Source organism: Neomonachus schauinslandi, chromosome 1 (genome assembly GCF_002201575.2).
Source record: "Neomonachus schauinslandi chromosome 1, ASM220157v2, whole genome shotgun sequence".
Lineage (NCBI taxonomy): Eukaryota > Metazoa > Chordata > Mammalia > Carnivora > Phocidae > Neomonachus > Neomonachus schauinslandi.
Window position 1 is genome coordinate 132,322,280 of NC_058403.1, and position 15,711 is coordinate 132,337,990.

At 38.6% G+C, this 15,711-nt stretch overlaps 1 protein-coding gene across 1 annotated transcript in view; it reads left to right on the forward strand.

The window, feature by feature from the left end:
• Nucleotides 1-13,713, forward strand: part of KCNH8 (potassium voltage-gated channel subfamily H member 8) — a 353,747-nt gene extending 340,034 nt beyond the window's left edge. The window contains exon 16 of the mRNA XM_021678799.1: nt 13,009-13,713. Coding sequence (XP_021534474.1) covers nt 13,009-13,713 — 705 coding nt within the window. The remainder of the gene's footprint in view (nt 1-13,008) is intronic.
• Nucleotides 13,714-15,711: the final 1,998 nt, after the last annotated feature.

Genomic DNA, 15,711 nt, shown 5'->3' on the forward strand with positions numbered 1-15,711 from the left:
ATATTATTGTATTTTCATAATGTGGTAGAATCATAAAATCTGAAATTTGAGAGATATCACAGAGGCCACCTATTTTGGCTTATCTCCCAGTATGGGATTTTTATTTCTGAGGTGATTAGTAAGAAGTTATATTGCCTGAACATTTTCTGTAGTAAGGAGCTCACTATGCCCCCAGAAAAAGCTACACCAGGAGTTCCCAAACCTAGTTGTGCTTTCAGATTCTCTAGAATTTTTTACATGATTATATATATTTTTATAAATTAATATATAAAATATATTTAATATTAATAAATATTTTTAAAATAACTATTCTTTTGGCCAAGCATAGACTAAATGAATCTCAGAACCTCCAGAGTTGGCACTGAGTATCTGTACTTTTAAAAATTGTCCAGGGACACCTGGGTGGCTCAGTCACTTAAGCGTCTGCTTTCAGCTCAGGTCACGATCTCAGGGTCCTGGGATCGAGCCCTACGTCATTGGGCTCCCCACCCAGCATTGAGTCTGCTTCTCCCTCTCTCTGCTTATGTTCTCTCTCTGTGTGTCTCTCAAATAAATAAAATCTTTAAAAAAAATAAAAATAAAAATAAAAATTCTCCATATGTAGGGTGCCTGGATGGCTTAGTTGGTTAAGCTTCTGACTCTTGATTTCGGCTCAGGTCGTGATCTTTGGGTCCTTGGAGCCCTGTGCTGGGCTCGTGCTCAGCAGGGAGTCTGCTTGAGAATTCTCTCTCTCCCTCACGCTCCTCCCCCGAGTCATGCTCTCTCTCTCTCCCCATCCCTCCCTCTGTCTTTCTAAAATAAATTAAAAAATACTAAAAAAAATCCCCAAATGCTTCTGATGACAGCCAACCTCATTCCTCAATTAGTTTAGCTATTAGAAACCTATTCTCTATATTTAGCTCATGTAACTCTCTGTAAAGCCTTTTATTAATATTTTCTATTTCTATACCTCTTGAGTTGCATAGAAAAAGCTACATAAATGGTTGTTTTTAATGAAAATATTTTAAATTTTGAAGGTAACTAATATCTCTCTTCCTCCCCACTCTGTGGTCTATTTTCCTCTTCTCTAAATGCTCTCTCTTCCTTGAAACTTTACTCATATGACATGAAATACAGACCCTTAATCATCACGATTAACTTCCTTTGCCACTGCCCCCTTCTCTTGTCCCAATTTCTTAAAGACAACCACAAATGATCTCAGTGTCCTACAGATGACATTTCCAGAACAGACATTATTGTTTATCTTGTTTTATTTTTAAGATTTTATTTATTTATTTGAGAGAGAGAATGAGATAGAGAGAGCATGAGGGGGGTAGGGTCAGAAGGAAAAGCAGACTCCCTGCTGAGCAGGAGCCCGATGCGGGACTTGATCCTGGGACTCCAGGATCATGACCTGAGCCGAAGGCAGTTGCTTAACCAACTGAGCCACCCAGGCGCCCCTGTTCATCTTGTTTTAGTTTATGAAAGCACCTGAGGGTCTTGTATTTGTTCTCTCTGTTCAGAAAGCTCTTCCCCAATATCTGCATGGACAGCTCTCTTCCCTCTTTCAAGCCTGTGTTCAAATGTCAACTTCTCAGTGAGGTCTTCCTTGCAATCTTTTAAAATAGAATTCCCCTCTCCCCAAATTTACTTCCAAATTTGTCTTCCCTCATAGCCTATCAAACTTCTCTTATGGTACATAGTTAATTTATCTACTTTTTCATTGTCTTTATCCCCCCATTAGAATGTCAATTCTATGAGGACAAGAATCTTTATCTGCCTTTTTCTTCGCTATGATTGGCATACAGTAGACACACATTTATGGTGATGAATGTATAAAAAATGCTGAATTATGCATTATATCTATTTTAACCATCAGGCATTAGAACATTGAATAGAAGAGAAAAATGAAATTCCAGTTTTGAGTTTGAAGAGACACTAGAAATCCCATCATGTGAGATGCTTCTATCACAGATGAGTAAATTGAGGCCCAGAGATAATCACATATGCAGCAAGAGGTATAGAAAGGCCTAAAAACAAGACCTGAATCCCAGTTCAGTGGGTTTTCTTTTTATTGGGTTGGCTTTCACAGAAGGCCATCCTTGGTGTGCACTGAAAAGATTTCCTTCTGAAATATTAGATACCCTTGTTAAGACTTGAGTCTTTGGTTCCTTAAATTACCCATATATACTTAAATGTAATATTTGATTTAATCATGGACAGATAACGTTAAGATATGATAACTTTAGAAAGGACTTTTCAAAAAAGCCTGATAAAATATATTATATGTTTATTCAATGGGAGATATACATTTTTCACATATGTTTTCCCATATATGTTTCCCATTGATGGCTATTCCACATGTTAGCATTTTCAAATCCAGAAAAAGAAAGAAAGAAAAGAAAAGGAGTACATTTTAAAGCAAATAAATGATAGGTGGGGAGGAGTCCACTGGTAATATGCTGATTTTTTTAAAATGTATTTTTAAATCAAATATGGTAACTGGTAACAAAACACTGTTATTACAGCCTTATACTGACTTCAGCTGATGGTCTGAAAGCCCACTCTCTAAACTGAATCCCCTCAGCCTTGGAGATAAAGGAGTTCTATTCAAATAGCATTTATTAAAGAGTTTGATAGGGAAATTTGTTTTTGTTTAAAACTGCATTATCAAAAAAGCTTGAATTGGGTAAGGTGTCTGCTAGTGGTTAAAAAAAAACTTTTTCTAGACCTCTGAACAAGCTTTAGGTACCATGATTTCATGATGCTTTATACTAGACCTTGCTGAACCAGACTTTCTCACTGGGGTGTTCATTGCTCAGTTGCTGTGAAAGTAAAAGAAGAGCCTTTGCATTCATTCAAATAGGAATCTACTCGTTTGGGTTTTGTTTGTTTGTTTGTTTTGGACACTGATTTGCAGTAGTTAAAAATCAGTCATTGAAATTTATAACAACCAGAGATAAAGGAGAAACAATTAATGAAAATCAGTTTTATTTTTCAGTAAAATATTTTGGGGATTTTTAAAGGAATTTCATGATCTTATAAGGGACGTGCAAGGGAAAAATCTAGACTGTTGTTAGACTTTTAGACAGCAACATTTTATGCAAGAGAATGCATAACATACAAAATATACAAAATGTAAAGAAAATGTAAACTAAGGATTTTATATCCAGCAGAAATGACCATCATGTACCAAACTATTAACATGAAAAAACTCAAGGAATATTGTTCCCGTATACATTTCCTGAAGGATGTTCTCGAGAACAAGATTCAGAAAACCAAGATAATTTGAAAGATGTTGTCATAAGATAAGTTCATCAGCATTAAATATGTACTTATTTATAGAATGAAGTCTAAATGAAAGTTAAAGAAGAGAAGGTATTAAGTTGTCAAAGGTCATATGCTCTGACAACGTAAATATGAATGAACCATTGAAAGGGGAGTGGGGAGAGAATTAGAATAAAATATGCCTCCCCCCCAAATTTTTAAATTGTTTTCAGTAATCATAATTTGTAATGGTAATACTGGTATTGATCTACTGCAACTGTTGTATGTATAATGGGGGATAAAGCAAATGAGTCATTATGGGATATCCTAATTCTATCATCTTCTATACCTCAATAACCAGAATTCACAGTGTAAAGGAGTTACAAATGTAATATATAAAATGTTACAACCCTGTAATCCTGAGATAGAATTAGCAATACTAATATGAATCTATGTAGTATCATGTACATGCATACATTTCCAAGCTCTTTCAACAGAAAAGGAGTATAAACAATGACCAGCCCAATAACAGTGAGTATCTCTATGTATCAGTTATGGTCTCAGATATAATTTCCCAATAAAAGAAACCAGAGTCTCTTTAAATAGCTGTTTCCACTTCTGAGAACATGAAATACAAATAAGTCTAGGACACCTTAGTGTACAAGACAACAAGAAAACCATCAAACACTACTAGGATGATGTCAAAAGAGCTCAGGAGCCAATATAAAGAGTCTCCCACTCACCAAGGTGAGTGGGTAAGATTTTGGTAAGGATAACAAATACAGTGGGTTGGGACACCTGCATGGCTCAGTCGGTTAAGTGTCTGCCTTCAGCTCAGGTCATGTTCCCAGGGTCCTGGGATTGAGTCCTGCATCAGGCTCCTTCTCAGCAGGGAGTCTACTTCTCCCTTTGCCTGCCACTCTCCCTGCTTGTATTCTCTCTCTCTCTCTGGCAAATAAATAAATTTTTTAAAAAAATACAATGGGTTAAACACATAAAATAGATAACAAATGTCCCAAAATGACAGCATAATAAGCTTATGAATTTCCCTCTTCCTACAGACACACTGAATGTACATCTATACACCAAATAATTCCCTCTGAGAGAAACATAAAAACAAGAAATAATTTTAAAAAGCTGAATGACTCTGACATATCAGGTGAATGAGAAAATCCCCACATGGAGACAGATAGGGAAGGCTGGGACACATAAACCATAAACACCACCCCAGATAAAGTGCCATGGAATCAAGAGGGAACCCCTAACTCCCAGCATTGTAGAGTTTGGACTTAGTGCCCCCAACTAGGGCCCTCAAAACACTTAGCTCTGAAAGCCAAAGGGGCTTATGTTCACAAATCCTACAGGATTATAGCAAACAAAAGTAATTTTTAAATGTGTGTAAAAACATATCAGATAAAGGGCTAGAGTCCAAAATCTATAAAGAACTTATCAAACTCAACACCCAAAGAACAAATCATATAATTAAGAAATGAGCAGAAGACATGAACAGACACTTCACCAAAGAAGACATAAATGGCCAACAGACACATGAAAAAATGCTCCACATCACTCAGCATCAGGGAAATACAAATCAAAACCACAATGAGATACTATCTCACACCAGTCAGAATGGTTAAAATTAACAAGTCAGAAAACAACAGATGTTGACGAGGATGCAGAGAAAAGTGAACCCTCTTACACTGCTAGTGGGAATGCAAACTGATATAGCCACTCTGTAAAACAGTATGGAGGTTCCTCAAAAAGTTAAAAATAGAGCTACCCAATGACCCAGCAATTGCACCACTAGGTATTTACCCCAAAGATACAAATGTAGTGATCTGAAGGGGCACCTGCACCCCAATGTTTATAGCAGCAATGTCCACAACAGCCAAACTATGGAAAGAGCCCAGATGTCCATCAACAGATGAATGGATAAGGAAGAAGTGGTATATATATACAATGGAATACTACTCAGCCATCAAAAAAAAAAAAAAAAAAGAAATCTTGCCATTTGCAACACCATGGATGGAACTAGAGGGTATTATGCTAAGCAAAATAAGTCAACCAGAAAAAGACAATTATCATATGATCTCACTCATATGTGGAATTTAAGAAACAAAACAGGATCACAGGGGAAGGGAGGGAAAAATAAAACAAGACAGAATCAGAGAGAGAGACAAACCATAAGAGACTCTTAATCACAGGAAACCACCTGAGAGTTGCTGGAGGGGAGCAGAGTCGGGGGATGGACATTAAGGAGGGCACATGACATAATGAGCACTGGGTATTATATAAAACTGATGAATCACTGAACTCTGCATCTGAAATTAATAATACACTAAATGTCGATTAATTGAATTTAAATTTTAAAAAGAAAAAAAATGGGTGTAAGAACATCTCTAAGGTTGTATATCCAGGTTCAGCAGAGAGGGAGCATGCAAAAATGCCCATCTCCTAGATTCTCCCTGGAAGAGATATGACTGCATACTTTCCCAGCTGGTACCTGAGGGTCCAGGTCCTAATCCACCTGCACCTAGGTGCTCTCTATGATCCTCCACTTTGGGACTCTGACAGATCTTGGGACACCCTCAACTTCTGGGAGCCACCAAGAACAAAGACAACAACTTCAACAATCACGAAGACCTTAAACCCTCAAGATTCCACCAAAATCTGTTAGAACTAATAAATGAATTCAGTAAATTTGCAGGATACAAAGTCAATATACAAAAGTCAGTTGTATTTCTATACACTAATAATGAACTATCAGAAAGAGAAATTAAGAAAAACAATCCCATTTACAGTAGCATCAGAAAGAAGAAAATACTTAGGAATAAATTAAAATTTAACCAAGGAGGTACAAGACTTGTACACCAATAATGACAAAATATTGTTAAAAGAAATTAAAGAAGATCTAAACAAATCAAAAACTCCAACTACAGACTTGCCAAAGGAATTGAGGAAAGCTGTTTAGACTAAATTCTCAGCTCTTACTGGAAGACCAGTACATGAGGAGTTAACCAAAGGGACTAGATCCATAATAGGAACTCATGATCTGACCCCTTGGAGTACAAGCTAGCAGCATTGGCATCAACTGGGAGCTTGTTAGAAATGCAGAACCCCACCCCACACCTATTGAATCTGAATATACATGGTGTCAAGATCCCCAGGTAATTCCTCTATACTTTGTCTTGATAAGCGCTGTCTATACAGTTGGTATTCTGGGATGAGACAGACTTTTGTTTGGTGTTCACTAATAGCAGTGAGGATCACTTAGCCAAACAGCAATTTGGATAGTAATCAAACTTTGTCACAGGAAGTAGGAAAATAGATGAGGAAAGCAATCAAAGGGTTGATAAATAATGGATTACAATAATACAGCTAAAGTAATACAGTTGTGTCCAAAGGCCTGAGTTTGCAAAAATTCAATGAAACCATTGGAGTAATCACTTTCAAGACTTGTAATTCTTCTCTTATAATTTAAGAGGCATCAGATGCACCTGCAAAAGTAAAGCCCTTGGTACTATTCCTGTGTGACCTCGGATAAGCCATTTCACCTCCCAACATTCTAGCCTCTCCAGCTGTAGAACAAGATTTACAACTTTCGTTAGTAATGGGATTGAGATTCTCATTTGGATGAAATTTATGCAAGTGCCGGGTATGATTATTATTTTAGCTGACAGATAAAAAGATTGTCATTTGTTTTTGAATGTGTTGTGAAGCAAAAGACACAAGGATGAAATTATGCCGATCGTTCTTTTTGTTTTGCCTGCTTATGGACTTTGATTGAACTTGTCTGAATCCCATGATAAATACGCAACATAACAAAAGATTAAATGAAAGGCCATTTAATTACCTGAATCAGAGCTCGTAAAAATGTATATGTGTTCATGGCAGGGGGGAGAGGATTGGTGTAATTAGTACCCGGAATTTAGGAAAATTGTGTCTAGCAGGAAAATGTGTACATGTTTGGCAAAAATTGAGTGACAGGTCAAGAACTCTTCAAGCTAAGAAGATTATATCAACGGATGCATTCCCCATCTGCTCACTGAATGCACAAAAATGGAAATGGCATTTTTTTCTATCAGTTGAAGTTCCAGTTATACTCACAGGCCATGAATCATACCATGCCAATAGCCAAGATTGAAAAATGTAAAACATGAATAATAGAAGGCAAAAGTTAGCTACTTTCGATGTGAAATAAAAGGTATTGTCAAAGACACGTTCTGGTCTTCCTTATGAAACTCACACTCCTGTTCCCAAAAGGCACAATCCAAAGACACACCAGAACAGCAAATCTGTGTTTACACCAAAAGACACACAATCTAACTGTAAAAACTGACAGTGTACAGTCTTATTGGACAATAGGGCACCAGCACCACAGATGGATTTTTTCAACTATGTAATTACACAATGGTTTTTAAACTTCCCATTTTGAAGTGATGGGGGTGTCCATGAGACACTGAGATCATATAAAACGTTCTTACCTGCTAGAGGTATAGTGATACTTACTTCTGTGTCTTGCAGTGCTATTTATGGGAGATTGGTGAAAGTTATTTAAGTTGAAATGAAAATACCAGAAACTCATATTAAGAAATTAACCATGCAACTTATTATTCATTAAATTACTCATGTATCAACAAAGATTTATAAATGGCAGGATTTATGCTGGGACTAGAGCTATTATGAAGAACAATAAAGACAGTCATACCTGCCCCCATCAAACCCCACAGTGGTCCTTATTCAATTGTTATCAACACCAAGCTGCACATTGTTGTATTTTGGCTCACACATCCTTTATAGAGATTTCTCAATCCATCTGACTGCAATCACTCAAACCTTAGAATGGAAATACGGGATCTTAATCAACATTTTTCAAAGGCTCTGGTTATTGCTATTACTATTTGTTACTGCAAAGATCTACACAAGGTGACGCTAAAACTTGGAGACTCTGTTTCTTCCAAATTAATTATGTAAAAGTGTTAACAGCATGGTTTGTCTCTCCATGCTGAGGCTGAAGAGGAGTTATATAGATAACTGGCTTTTATTTGGGGGGGGGGGGCTAAATGTTTCCTGGGTCAGTATTCCCTACCATGAAGAAGTTTCCAACTAAGCTGTGTTGCATTATCAAATGCAGATACTGGGATCCTGACAAAGTATCAGTAGTGTGGGGACCAAATTTTAACATCCATTATATTATTTAATCCTCACAACAAAGCATCTGTGGACATATGATTGAGAGGAGGGTGAGAAGTAACATCACACCAGTGGAGCAAATCAAACATAAGAGAAGAAAACCAGGATACTCTGGAAATGTAGGCAACAATGACTAATTCTAAGCCAACAGAAGTTCTGAGCAAACCTGCAGATAGCCAAAATAGAAGAATTGTGGCAATTAGTGAGTTCCTTCTTAGAGGTATGGAAAGACCACTGTGTAGATTATCATGGATAACTGACCAGTCTGTTGTTGCATGGGTGTTTCTATTCATGACAGAAGGTGCTGCTCAACAAGACCAAATGCACTGCCCCCAAACCTGCTAAACACCTAATGATTTGTGTGGTAAAATACACGTTACTGGGAGAACAGCGGAGGGAAGAATCTTTAGATGCTCCAAAGTTTTGGATAGAAAACTGAACCACTTGGAAGCACAGATGGTGTTTTCAACACTTCTTTCTAGCAGTTGGGACTTTGGAAGGGATAGAGAAATCTTGGATGTGAAGAAATGGCTTTGCAGATGGTGATGGTGAACTGGTTTGGCCAACAGTTTTAAATCCCAGACTGATGGGTTCTTATTCACAGAAAAATTGGGAGAAGGAAGAGGAAGGAGAGGGAAAAAATGGATAAAGGAAATATAACTTAATACACACGGAAGAGAAAATGTGTATTAAGTTATGGTTTATTTATCTATTTTATCTTTATAAGTAGAAATAATCAGAAGGCCACATCTAAAATAGCCAATGAGGGTAGCAACCAGGGATGCAAAAAGGTTTACCAAATTTCAACTGATAAAACAACTCTGAATAACTTAGTTAAGTTTGTCACTTGGCACTCAGAATATAGTCATGAGATATGGGAGTCAGTAAATAGACGACATTAAAAAATATGATGGGGGAGCATCTGGGTGGCTCAGTTGGTTAAGTGTCTTACTCTTGATCTCAGCTCAGGTCTTGATCTCAGGGTCAAAAAAAAGAAAAGAAAAGAAAAGAAAAAAATGAGATGGGGCTTGTGAAGGGTTTTGTAATACCCACTCAAAAAGAGGTTGTGTCTTCTAATATGAGTAGCAGAAGACATTTAAAGAATATGATCAGGTGTTGAGGTAAGTGGGAAAACTTTGGTTCATTTGATCTGAATGATTTTTTTGTTTGTTTTTACTGGCCTATTTCTGTAGTACCCTGATTTTAAGTTGTATTTTGAAGGCATATCTCCTTAAATGGGTGGAGTTTTGTTCACAAAGTAGCCCCAACAACCTTTTTTAGCAAATGCACATCTTCTTAGCATGCTATAAAAAAAAGCATTAAGCCTCACCCTCCTTGGAAAGTAGAGACTGCATTCTTTGCTTTCCACATTTGATTAAAAATAAGGTCTTCCCTATTTTAGAATGAATTCTCTTAGCAAGTTCAGCAGAAAGCAGTAAGCAAAAGCGCAGAACTTTTTGTGGCAGTATGTTGTCACCTTCGGTGTCACCAGTAGATGCCATCTTTCCTTGTGACAGTTGCCTTTGTCCTTGTGAAGGGAGAGATCCCTTACCCAACAGGGATTAATTCTCTCATGTAACTTTAATAAGGTGCAGGGGTGTGTCCCAATACAGTGACAGAATTCTTCCCTGATATATACTGATCATTACCCTTCAGAGCTAAAGAAAGCTCTATTTCCTTGGATTCTTTGCAGCTTTTAGTTCAAGCTGATATAGTGATTTTGTTTTCTGGAAATATTAATGCTTGTTTACATTCCGGCAGCCGGTCAAGACTCTGGATTCCCATTCAAAGTTCATAAACTCCAAGTTGGACAAATGCACGGTAAAAGTTTGATGTCAAGGATGTGGCCATCAAATGGTATTTCACCTGTGGAAAAGTACCTGTTTATTTTGAAGTCTAGAAACAATAGTTCATCAGAAATATGTATGTTGACATATTGTCTGGCTCCAAATTCCTCTTGCTGTTTTTGTTGTTTTATTTGTATAATTTGATATGAGGAGATTTTGCTGTGTTTAATTGGTTTCTGACTTAGAGATGATGGTATTTATTTACTTGATGTTGAATTAACATTTCAGATAGATTTTACACACGAAGCTACCTTTTTGTGTCATCTGGGCCCTTCACAAATTCTGAACACGTTAGCAAAAATCTCTCAACTCTTAAGCAATATCTCCTTTCCCATGTGATAATATACTATAACAGAAAGAGCACCAAACTTAGAAGGCCTGAATTCTAGGCCAAAGACTGTCCTTCATGAAATAAGGGACCTTAAAAATGTCATTTAACCTCTGGGCCTTAGTGTCCGCATTTTACAGGCGGGGAAATAATAGCCAGGGATACATTATCTTAGCACTGTTTATAGATCCAACAAAGAAAAAGGTACCTGAAAGCATATTGTATTATAAATTTACTCAAAGATTTATTGAATAACATAATTGTTGGTGTGCCTAAAATGCAAATGGTTCTTCAAAGACTGGGTTTTTATTCAATCCTAATAAAAGACCTATTGAAAGCATTTTACTGGGAGTTAATGTACCCCTGGTCAATTTGATACAGGAATGAAGCTTAGACAGTCCACAGAAATGGGTGGTCAATATATCCCTTCAAATATATCATTTAGTGTCAGCCTTCTCTTCTGAAATTTTGATAGAAGAGCTTATCAATTCAAGATGGAGCCCATGGGTGTATGTCTGCAGTGCCAAGATCCAGATCTTGATTTAAATGTGAGCCATGCACTTTAAAATTGAGGCTTGGCAGGGACGCCTGGGTGGTTCAGTTGGTTAAGTATCTGCCTTCCACTCAGGTCATGATCCCAGGGTCCTGGGATCAAGTCCTGCATCAGGATCTTTGCTCAGCAGGGAGCCTGCTTCTCACTCTGCCTGCTACTCCCCCTGCTTGTACTCTCTGTGACAAATAAATAAATAAAATCTTAAAAAAATTGAGGCTTGGCAGGTCACGAAATTAGACAACCTGCAGTGAAAATTTCAAAACACATAGCATCTTTCTCAGATTCACTGTTTTGCTTCTTCAATATGAGGCTCGGAGGTATCTTTTTATCACCAGAAGTTTCAGATCTGCTGAAAAGCCCAGACAAGCGTTCGATTGAGTTCCTCGAGTTCCATGCTAGCAGAAAGGCAGAAATACTTTTGGCCTGGCAATTTCAAGACAGGTGTTACCAGTTGGTTGTCTGACCCATGGAAAAACCTCCTTCTGGCCTTTTTTAAATGCCTGATTCAAGTGGCACTACCTCCTGATGGGCCTGCCAGGGAGAATTAGTTTCAGAACGCACTCACAGGAAGTGGAATGAATTAAGCTGCTGGTGGAATTAGGAATGTATACGTCAATGTTGAAAAAAGTTTGCCCAAAACAGCAATCTTGGATCTGGCATCACTAAAGTGGAACTGCCTTTTGTTTTAGTTTTTTGAGGATAGTCAACAGGTTCAGCTGCTTATATTGGAGTTTTTCGATTCATGATAGTAAACTCAAGTCATAGAAGGTCCTTTATAAAATACAGTCTTGCAGCAGTTGAAGGCAAAGTATTACAACATTATGTTAGTGTTACAAATCTCACCAAAGTTTAGGAGATACATGTTTGTATCCTGCTTTCTGAAATACAGGGTTTCCTCACTTTGAAGAATGTAAACACTCCAGAAAAGCTAGATTCAATCTTCTGGTGGTCTTCCATGGTTAAAAAAAAGTGATGTGGTTGGTAAGAAAACAAATCCTCCGGCAAATTTTATTTTTGGTTTTAAGTGTAAAAGGAACAATGAAGACTCTTCAGGGGTTCTTAGGTGTTTGAGAGTTGTGTCTACTTGGAAAATCTCACAAAAACTAAATGACTTACATAGAAAAGTGAATAAAGCACATACCACACAATCTGGGTTATAATCCCATAAGGTTCCAGGTTCACTGATCAACTGCAACACCCCCAGGCTCTCCACTATGCTGATCTGCACCTACCTGCCTAGCAGGTTTCTCTTATTTTGCTATTTTCCCTCCTTCTGTGAACTCCCTTCCTCGCAAACCTGGTGTGGGTTCTCGCTTACCACCTTCATCACCACTGAAGGCCAGTTTGCCCCTGAGCCTACGATAAGCATGGATCTTGGCCAGAAATGACAAAAGTGAGAGCTATCATTTACTATCTACTCTGGACAGATGGTGTGCTGAGTGCTTTACATACAACACCCACCACTCCATACTGGCTTTTGAGGTGTCCAGGATGATTTGTGTGCACCACTGTGTAACCCACTAACTCAGGGGAAGTAAAAGATACTGCCTGTATTTAAGAGACACATGAGATAATTGACCCCTGTCTCTTGATTTTGTTCAAGAACGCCAGAGTTACTGATTAAGAATGCCAGACTATGAATGTCTCTCTAGGTTCCCTCAGAATAAGGATGGCTTTATATCAGGTGCCAACTTCTCCATTCACCCCTTGGATTTGGCTGGAGTTGGACGCGGAGCAGCCTTTCAGACCTTGCTGAGAAATCTCGTTTCCCTGCCTCACTGCTCTGAAATCAGTGCCATGCACCTCTGACTATTGTCTTCTGCTTTGCTTTATCCACACAGGTAACGACATTGACTCAGGAGGTCTCTCAGTTAGGTAAAGACATGAGGAACGTGATGCGACTTCTAGAAAACGTTCTGTCGCCCCAGCAGCCGCCGCAGTTCTGCTCCCTGCACACCACATCTGTGTGTCCCTCCAGGGATAGCTTACAGACCAGGATGACCTGGAGTACGCACCAACCTTGCCTACACTTGCAAGCAGGTGGAGCTGCTTATACTCAAGCACAACTCTGTCATGGTAATGTCACCTCAGACATTTGGAGTGTGGATCCCTCCTCTGTGGGGAGCAGCCCCCAGCGAACTGGAGCTCACAAGCAAAATCCAGCAGACAGTGAACTTTATCATTCTCCAAACCTTGATTATTCACCTGCCCACTACCAGGTTGTCCAAGAAGGTCATCTGCAATTTTTAAGGTGCATCTCTCCACATTCAGATTCTACACTGACACCTCTGCAGTCCATTTCGGCGACTCTCTCATCCTCTGTCTGCTCCTCCTCGGAAACGTCATTGCACCTGGTTCTCCCAAGCAGATCAGAGGAAGGCAGCCTCAGCCAAGGAGCCACGAGTTCCTTCAGTTTGGAAAACTTGCCAGGATCTTGGGACAGGGAAGGAGCGGCATCGATGTCTATGGAACCTTTGGAGAACTTTCCACTGGAAATTGTCACAAGCACAGCGGAAATGAAAGATAATAAAGCCATAAACTTATGATATTCACGCACGTGCAGCGGCTCCCAGTTTCAAACCCACCACTGCATGACAGCTTCAGTTTGCCTTTTTTGCCTCGGGCAGGTGTGAAGATGGGGCAGAGCTGGGAGTCCAGCAGGCGAGTGCGTGAGGGGCCAGCCAAAGGCAGAACCACATCCGTACTGTAGCAAACACTTGCTAGATCCTTAGAAACACAGCAGAAACAGTTTCCTATACAGGTATTCACTTACTGGTCTGTTTGACAGACTTTTTAAAAGTCCAAAGACCCTGAGGGTCTGAGCAGCTAGAAGTCCCAGACAAAGAATTTGTGGATTCATTTTGTCCTAGGTGACTTTTGTGAAGTGCAGCAAAGGTTTTTCCTGAGTGCCTGTTGGTCATTGCTGAACAATATCCACAGCACTGTTGGCCTCGGGAGTGCACAGCTCCTGCTGATCTATTTTTCTTTTTGTGAAGGCAAAGGGACAATTATCACTGCATGTCATCTCCTAGACAATCAAATAGAGCTGATGGCCAGTGGTTAGCTCTTGCACGTTATTTGCCATGTAAATGAACATGTCTTTATTTATCAAAAAAAAAAAAAGAGAGGCTATTTTTATATCCTTGGTATGAAATATGTATTTAAACTATTTAAAATATTTATAAAGAAATGAATGTTTTCTTTTCATTTTGGTAAAAAAGAAAAAGCTTGCCGTTTTAACAAGAAATGCACTACTGTTATGTCTAGTAGATCAAAAGTTATTTATTATTAAGAGGATGTAGTTTCAAAAGGAATCCCCCTTTTATCTGCATGCAGTTTGCAACAAATGTATCCTCACGCTTCTGGATTACAAAAGAACAGTGAGGTCATATTTTATTAATGAAATAAAAATATGGACGGAGTATCAAATATGTGGGCTCTGGCATGGTGGTAGGGAGGGCTCCACCCAGTTAGGCTCTGCTGATTCATGCCAATGACCTGAATGAAGGCTGCCCCCACTAGCAGCGTAATGTCTACCATAAATGTCTCTCCTCCAGGCATCACACTTTGTTGTTCAGGAGCCCAAAATTGGTCTGTGGGATATGAGAGCACAACTACTTTAAGCCATTTTGACCTCAAAATGAGGGAGAGAACCTTGGCTGTATCTTTCCCCTGTGCTATTCTTGCAGAAGAGGTTGTAGACCAGTGCAAATTCCAAAATGGAGCCAAGACTTCTGAGCAATGACATGTGAGATTGAGGCCAGCTTACACTGGATCAGCATTTTCATTTTTTTCCATAAATCTCTCAACAATGCTGTAAGTTATGCGGTGCAGGTGTTTTCATTCTCATTTTGCAAAGAGATAAAAAGTCCCAGAGATTACACAGCTTGGATGCTGGAGATGGTCTAGAACCTATAATGTCCCCTGCGTCTCAGCCAACATGCAAATTCAGATGCTGGCTTGGTAATGATTTAAACACCTTCACTCAACTTTTATTTGATGTTTAAGAACATTTAGGGCCCAATCATCCCAGACATTCTTAGAAAACATCGCATTTACATTCTGGTGTCCCCCTGTTCTTAGTTTGCATCAGAAAGAATAAACTGAGAATTGTATCATTAAAAACATCTAAACAAACCAAAACCTCTGATGTGTGAATCTTGTACCCTAAAATTGGCTAAAGCAGCAGAAAGAAATCTGTAAGAAAAAAGGAAACAGTACATGTTTATCAGGCAAGTTACTCAAGACAATGCATTCTACTTCTCCACCTCCAAAATTCACTCTATCCTTACCTAAGTGAATGGGAAAACTGAGGCAAAGGCAACTTTCCAGATTTAGTGTATTTATGTTTGTATTCATTCTCCCTTTTGCTCATCCTGACCTATATAATCATTTTTAGTATCATTCAAAGAGGACTAATTGGTGTTAGTGCGTGAATATTCTGGCAAGCTAGCACTACTATTACTGACTGACATTCTGTTTTTTGAGTAGTGACTATGTACCAACAGATGTTTAGAAATTAACATATGTTATATTTCCTCATA